Source organism: Brassica rapa, chromosome A02 (genome assembly GCF_000309985.2).
Source record: "Brassica rapa cultivar Chiifu-401-42 chromosome A02, CAAS_Brap_v3.01, whole genome shotgun sequence".
NCBI lineage: Eukaryota > Viridiplantae > Streptophyta > Magnoliopsida > Brassicales > Brassicaceae > Brassica > Brassica rapa.
Window position 1 is genome coordinate 21,312,380 of NC_024796.2, and position 7,798 is coordinate 21,320,177.

The window sequence follows — 7,798 nt, forward strand, 5'->3', positions numbered from 1 at the left end:
GAACAAGAGTAAGTTTTAGTTCTAAATATTATTAATTTTATATATGCAAAAATAATAGCTAAAACATATATATTATAATTTATAGAGCACAGACAGATTCAAATGGACATATGAACAAGAGAAAAAACTCATTGAATTGTTTGATCATGCAATCTCTATGAACAAGTATACTCTGACTCATGGCAGAGATTATATCATTGAACAATTCAATCTTGCATTTAACATGAATATAACTTACGGGTTTTTCAAAAATAAGCTCGACGAGTTCAAAAAATCATACAAGATGTTGAAGTTTCTGATGAAATCCACCGGTATTTCGCTTGATCCTGATATGTATCATTAAACATCATGGCAATATGTGACTTCAATATGTTATTCACTTATATTTGGAATGAAGCTCCAAGATTATGTCACGACACAGCTGTTCTAACCATGGCAAAAGAAAGTGATTCTGAGTTTCCTATGCCTCCACTTAACAAGTATTATCTTGTCGATTCCGGCTATCCCAATAAACAAGGGTTTCTAGCTCCCTATAGGTCATCACGTAATAGAGTTGTGAGGTATTATATGTCACAATTTAACTATGGTCCGCCTCCAAGAAATAAAGAAGAACTCTTCAATCGGCATCATGCTTCTTTACGTTCCGTAATCCAGAGGACTTTTGGGGTTTGGAAGAAAAAATGGATGATTCTTTCTGATTTTCCAAGATATGATATTGATATATAAAAAAGAGTGATAATGACTACTATGGGACTACATAATTTTATCAAAATTTTAAATTTTGCAGATGCAGATTTTGCTGAAGTGATGATAGAGACGGGAATAAACGACACAAACTCGGAGAACAATTTAGACGACACGGAAGCATTAACTGCTACAAATGCAATAGATGGATAATATATGGCTCGAATAAGGGATGATATTGCAAATATGTTGTGGGAAAATTTAAATTCTTGATTGTATATTTGTCTATGTGGTGTAATAAGAAGAATTTAAATTTTATATATTTATTAATAATAATTATATATTTTTTTTTATTAAAATATATTTAAATTTAAATTTTATCCGCACCACTTATTCTACTTTTATCATTCCACTCTTGTTTCTGTACCGCACTTGCTTTTTGTTACCATTCACATTTTATTTTGTACCGCTTTTTTTTGTTTAACCGCTAATAATCCGCAGTTTAAAAAACCGTAGTCAAACCGTACCACACTATCCAATCCGCTTGTCCCGCACCGCTCAATCCGCTGTTACCATTCAAAGCCTTTAGTGTGATACACGGTTCGATCTACATTTTGCATCGGTAAGTTGCACTACTCTTTTATCATTTTTTTCAATTTTTTTAGTTGATGTTTTTGGATCACGTCAAGTCGTTAAAGAGACATAATTAACATCAATTTTTATTATTGTTTGTTATATATCTCACCATAAAGTCGTAAGTTTAGAGTTCTCAGATTTTGTAAATGGATTCGGCAAATATGATTTTGATTTCAGTTCTAACAGATACGACCTTGGATCCGTAGGTTATGTTTCTCTGGTTTGCATATTCTTCATTTCCTCTTCTTTATTATTTATCCTGGTTTGGTTATAGAATTTTATATTAATTTGATGTTATGTGTTTTTCAATATATTGTTTATTTAGGTTAAGTCTATTCTTTAATTGAAAGATGTGGTTGGCTCAAGAAAACATAGTAAATACAGTAATTTTAAGGTTACATCTGTTTTATAATATAAATATTAAAATATTAAAATGGTTATTGCAGATTGCAATGGAGAATAATCAATTAAGTGGTAAAAAACTGTTTTTGGTGGTTAGTGTTGATCTAACTTACAAGTCTCAGGTGATTCGACTTGATAAATCAAAAGTCGGTTGAGTTTTTTCTGAGAAAGATGCACGACACTTCACTCAGTGAATTTGAGGAAGCATATAAAATAGCCAACAAAGAGGACAACTTGAAACTCAAAATGTTGATACTTTAGAAACAAAGAAAAAAAGAGAATGAGAAGAATGATGAACTTTGTATTGGAATGTAGTTTAGTTATGAAGAGACTGCGCATATAGCTTATAGTAAGTATGCATGCAATCATAGTTTCAACGTTAGGAAACAAGGTCGAAAAGAAAAGAAGATAAAAAGGTAGCAATCATAGTATTTTTCTTATTTAAAAAAAAAATTGAATATTATATAACAAATTATAATTGACTGGTGATCCCAAAAAAAAATTCTTTTATTTCTATAAGTTCATTTTCTATATGTTTTTTGTTGGTCTAGTGGAAACCTTTGTGATTTTGTTGTTTCACTTTTTTTTTTCCTTATTGTTTTGGAAAATAAAAAGAGAAAACAAAAGAAAAGCGGATACAAGGGCTCTCTCTCTGCTCTTTAGAGAGAGGAAATTTTCTCTTTTCTTCTTATCTATAAAAAATCTTTCAGAGGAAAGAGATGAAATTTAGAGAGAGAGATAGTTCTTCATCTTTTGTCGGAAGGAATCAATGGGACGGTTGATGAGTATCTTCATTGATTCACCAGATTCTCATCGGCTCATGACTCCCGGTTGTCGGGCTTCGACTCTGGAAACTGGCGGCTTGTTTAGCACCATGTTTGTCGGCACCATCACTAGCAAATCATCGTGGCTCTCTGATGATTTTTTCTAGTTCTTACCGGATTTATATTTGAGTTTGTCTGTTTATTTCTTTTCTTTTCTTTTCTTTTAATTTGATTTTGATTCTCTGTTTTCTTTTTAATTTCAATTGTGTTACGTTTATCAATTTACATAGCTTTATCTTTATTCCCCTTTTATGGGTTCTTCATCTTCAGGCTTATTTCTATCATTAAAGATGATCTGAATCAGATGGATTTAAGCTATCTCTAATGTTATCATGTTCATGATACAACTGGATTCAAGCTTTGCATCGATGGTTCGGCTATGGCTCAACCGTTCTGGAATTGGTTATCCAATTCGCCTTGGTCCCTGTCGATTTCCAGGAATATCATAGTGTCGGCAGCCGGTGGAGGAAGAAAAATGTCACATATGCTGTGTGTCTTTACTTTCGTAACCGTGGACATGATGTAGTTTTGAACTTTGTCTTTTTTTCTTTTTAGGTTTTTATAGTTTGGGCCTTTTATGCCTCTTTTGTGAATGTGTGTTTAATTTAGCTCTTCATTGGCCATTTAATAAAACTAGATGCCGAAAAAAAAAATCTGTCTTTCCAATTTCTCCTAGCCTATTATAGAGTGAAAGGATCTGTCGTCATTTCCTCACTTTCGTTCCAGAATCTTCTTATCAAACATGGCCCAGAATCTGGTCGGCTTAACCGAGAAACTAAGCTTGTCTTCGAACAAGATTGTGTTGACCAGCTCCGACGGCGATTCTTTCGAGATAGGCGAAGCAGTAGCTCGCGAATCCCACACCATAGCTGAAATGCTCGACGCCGGGTGTGCCGGAGAAATCCCGCTTCAGAACGTCACCGGGAAAATCCTCGACAAAGTCATCGACTACTGCAAGACCCACGTCGAAGCTGGTCCGATTTTTGAAGAAGACGAAGAAGAGGCGAAGAAGAAACTCAAGATTTGGAAAGCGGAGTTCATGAAAGTAGATCTGGAAACCATCTCCGAGCTCATCCTGGCTGCTAACTATCTCAACCTCCCAGGCCTTCTCGATCTTTCATGTCAGACGCTTGCAGATTACATTAAAGACAAAACACCAGAGGATGTTCGCGAGATCTTCAACATTCAGAACGATTTCACCCCCGAAGAAGAAGCAGCTGTTCGCAAGGAGAACGTATGGGCTTTTGAATGATTCTAAATATTAATTTCTTAGATCTGTCTACTTCGTCAAACCATAGTGTGTTGGCCTCTTTAATTTCAATGCTTTATCTCCAGGCAAATTCTCCGCAACAGTGGAGGTTTTCTTTTAATAAAGAAAAAGTAATATGGACCAAGGCACGATCACTCAATGTTGAGATAATGTTGTTTTCTCACATAAAGCACAAACCGGCAATGTTAAAGTTTTTAGCTCTTCAAAAAGAGCACAACGTTGGAACTTCAACTCAAAACAGCTCTTTGGCATTTACCATAATCAGGCTTGACCTTCAGGCTTCTTATCCTCCCCAGCTTCATTAGTAGAAGAAGCTCCATTAGACACTTTCTCCTCAGGAGGCTGAACCTGTTCATTCTCAGGGAGACGCTCTTCCACATAATCATTCTCAAAAGCATCAGCCGGAACCTCGCAAATCCTGACTTGAGGCTTCGATGGATTCTTCACCAAAACATACTTCCCTTCACTCAGCTTCATACACAGATCAAGAATCGACTTCACAATACCACAATACCCCAAAACCGATAATATCACATTATTAATATGATCACGAGGTTGAACCCTAGAAACGTAACCGGTCCACATTAGCCAAAAGAACCTGTGCAGTCCATTTGGCTAACTTATTACCATTGTTCTTCAACTCATTGGCTAAAACCGCACCGCTCTAAGTTACAAGCTTCTTTCTCCAATCAATGCCATAGTATTTCGGATCAAAGTCGTTAAGAGCATTCAAATGGTGTGAACGGTTGAAATTATAATAACATTTTCCAAAAGTTTTTAACGATGCTTCCAATGGTAAAGACAGATGGTAACCCGTTTATGCATCCCACTACAAGTATCACCCGTTGAGAGTTACTTTTGCGCTATTTGGACTTGCATGGCTCTAGGGAACTTAGCTTGGATTGGGTTCACATACAGCTACATAACTATGGAATCGCAGATCAGCATTATTGGTTGGTGAAACACTACTGACCATTAACACATATTAGTAATTTCACTGCCTACATTAACAAGTTGTGTAACCTAGCGATCTTCACGAGGCGTATGGATAGAATCCTTAAAGCTAAATCTCTGTTCGAGGATATACGGCTGTCTCTAGGGAAACAACGGAAAGATGAACTGTTTTACACGTCTTTTGATCCAATTTTACCTAGATGTTATCATAATCCAGAAGACTTTTTGTGAAGCAACTCTTCAAATAACTTCTCTTCGAACTATTCTTATGCAAGTTTGATGAAGGAAAAGTAGGATCTAGTTGGAACTGGTAGCGAACATGATATACAGACCGCGGGAGTGTAATCGGGAGTAACAATAAAGCATCAAACTTGAAAGAACAAAAGCAATAAAATATTTTTCACTTGACAAAAACAATAAAGCAATACGCGCAAACGTTTTAACAATCCAGAACGAGTTTTGTGTTTCAAGGACAAAAGCAAACATAAACTGGAAGGAAAAAAAAAGGAGATATTTAAAAGAAGAAACCCAGAGAGAAGAACGCGACTGCAACTTACACAGCTTATGAATCAGACGAAGGCATTGAACAGCATCTCAAGCCTCATCGTACTCCTCTTCTTCCTCCTCCTCGTACTCCTCTTCACCGGCTGTAGCATCCTGGTACTGCTGATACTCTGCAACAAGATCATTCATGTTACTCTCTGCTTCCGTGAACTCCATCTCGTCCATGCCTTCTCCTGTGTACCAATGAAGGAAAGCCTTTCTCCTGAACATAGCTGTGAACTGTTCGCTCACACGCCTGAACATCTCCTGGATGGAAGTTGAGTTCCCGATGAAAGTCGACGCCATTTTCAAACCCGTTGGTGCAATGTCACAGACGCTGGACTTGACGTTGTTCGGGATCCATTCAACAAAGTAGGACGAGTTTTTGTTCTGGATGTTCATCATCTGCTCATCGACCTCCTTAGTGCTCAGCTTCCCACGGAACACAGCGGACGCAGTTAGGTAACGTCCGTGACGAGGGTCAGCGGCGCACATCATGTTCTTGGCATCCCACATCTGCTGGGTCAGTTCAGGGACACTCAAGGCACTGTACTGTTGCGACCCTCTTGACGTCAACGGAGCAAAACCAACCATGAAGAAGTGGAGCCTCGGGAAAGGGATCAGGTTCACAGCAAGCTTCCTAAGGTCGGAGTTGAGTTGACCAGGGAAACGAAGGCAGCATGTGACACCACTCATCGTAGCCGAGATGAGGTGGTTAAGGTCACCAACTAATAACGAATCACAAAGTCAGGAGAAGACTCATTACAAGAATCTGTATAATAATAATTATAGAATTGACTCACAAGTGGGATTAGCAAGCTTGAGGGTACGGAAGCAGATATCGTAGAGAGCCTCATTGTCCAAAACCATACACTCGTCGGCGTTTTCAACAAGCTGATGCACGGAGAGGGTTGCATTGTACGGCTCAACAACAGTGTCAGAGACCTTGGGAGAAGGAAACACAGAGAAGGTCATCATCATACGGTCAGGATACTCCTCTCTTATCTTAGAGATGAGAAGCGTCCCCATGCCAGATCCAGTTCCTCCACCCAACGAGTGACAAACCTGGAAACCTATTATACCAAAGAGCCTTCTCAAGATCTAGATCGAGATTCAAAACCAAATGAGATATATTCTCACCTTGTAGACAATCGCTGTTCTCAGCTTCCTTCCTCACAACGTCGAGCACGGAATCGATCAACTCCGCGCCCTCCGTGTAGTGACCTTTCGCCCAGTTGTTCCCGGCCCCGGACTGCCCAAACACGAAGTTATCGGGACGGAAGATCTGACCGTACGGTCCAGATCTGAGCGAATCCATGGTGCCAGGCTCCAGATCCATGAGAACGGCGCGTGGAACGTACTTCCCCCCGCTCGCCTCGTTGAAATACACATCGATGCGTTCCAGCTGGAGAGGAGAGTCGCCGACGTATTGCCCGGTGTGATCGATGCCGTGCTCGCCGCAGATCACTTCCCAGAACTTGGCACCGATCTGGTTTCCACATTGACCGCCTTGGATATGGAGGATCTCTCTCATTTTTCTCCTTCGCTTTGTTTCTTTGAGAGAGAAAATAAAAGAGATGAGATGAGAAAATGGCGACGAGCGGAGGATTAAAAAGTTAATCTGCTATATATAGTTTTTTTATTATCTGTTTACAAATGTGCCCTTCTACTTTATTTGGATTTCTGATTGGACCGCAGATCTTTTATATGTTTAATTTTCCTTCTCTTGGCTGTACGACAGCGGAGGATTTCAAATTCAAATATCCCTGTCCCACTTGTCCACAGATATTTTTGCTATTTTAAAACAAAATATTAACTAATTTGTTTTTTTCTTCTGCCGAACAGGTTTTGTTCTTATTATGGATAAGTACAATAATTAATATGCATAATCAAACCAAGGTTGACTGTACATGAAAAATCACACAGAAGTGGTGGGACTAGGGATGTTAACATGGGTAAAAAAACCCAGTCCAGCCCAACCCACAAATAACCCAACCCAATTTATACTCAGCCTACACAAACTCAGAATTGAAACTAAACCCAGAAAATAACCTAGTAGGGTATGGGTTTACCCATGGGTACCCATGTTGCCATTTTATTTGTTGTAAGCAAATCATGTAAAATGTTAATTATCTTTTGTGTGCATAATCAAATTATAGATTTTATATACCATTAAAAAGATAATTTTAATATCTGTCTATATTTTAAAATCACAATTATTATAAATCAATATAAATTTGAATAAATGACAACAAAGTTATTATTTAGCACACATGACAATAAACTAAGTTTATAGCATATGCCTTAAGAACTCGTTGAAAGACCTGTAAAGAAGAGACCCTTTGAAAAGAATGAAGTCAAATCTCCATCCATCTAATAAGGAATCGTAGATTAATAAGGAATCGTAGATAACAAAGTAAAACTTTGTTTTATCACAAAAAAAAACAAGATGGTCTCATAATATAAGTGAAAACATAAAACATCA

General features: G+C 37.9%; 2 protein-coding genes across 2 annotated transcripts; one reads left to right on the forward strand and one right to left on the reverse strand.

Annotated features, from left to right (window-relative positions):
* The first annotated feature begins 2,282 nt into the window (after nt 1–2,282).
* LOC103848439 (SKP1-like protein 14) lies at nt 2,283–5,276 on the forward strand. The gene is made up of 2 exons (XM_009125341.3): nt 2,283–3,829; nt 4,490–5,276. Exon 1 carries the CDS (start codon nt 3,289–3,291, stop codon nt 3,796–3,798), a length of 510 nt encoding a protein of 169 aa, XP_009123589.1. The 5' UTR covers nt 2,283–3,288; the 3' UTR covers nt 3,799–3,829; nt 4,490–5,276.
* Nucleotides 5,123–6,908, reverse strand: LOC103848440 (tubulin beta-4 chain). The gene is made up of 3 exons (XM_009125342.3): nt 6,454–6,908; nt 6,117–6,386; nt 5,123–6,041 (listed from the first exon to the last, which is right to left on the reverse strand). Exons 1-3 carry the CDS (start codon nt 6,845–6,847, stop codon nt 5,365–5,367), a joined length of 1,341 nt encoding a protein of 446 aa, XP_009123590.1. The 5' UTR covers nt 6,848–6,908; the 3' UTR covers nt 5,123–5,364.
* Between the last annotated feature and the right edge of the window lie 890 nt (nt 6,909–7,798).

What these genes read in the sequence shown, in the direction of transcription:
- LOC103848439 (XM_009125341.3), top strand. Translation starts at nt 3,289, where the DNA reads ATGGCCCAGAATCTGGTCGGCTTAACCGAGAAACTAAGCTTGTCTTCG.
- LOC103848440 (XM_009125342.3), bottom strand. Translation starts at nt 6,847, where the DNA reads ATGAGAGAGATCCTCCATATCCAAGGCGGTCAATGTGGAAACCAGATC. An exon ending in GAACAGCGATTGTCTACAAG is followed by an intron (nt 6,387 to 6,453) that starts GTGAGAATATAT and finishes TTGGTATAATAG; the next exon opens with GTTTCCAGGTTTGTCACTCG. An exon ending in CAAGCTTGCTAATCCCACTT is followed by an intron (nt 6,042 to 6,116) that starts GTGAGTCAATTC and finishes ATTCGTTATTAG; the next exon opens with TTGGTGACCTTAACCACCTC.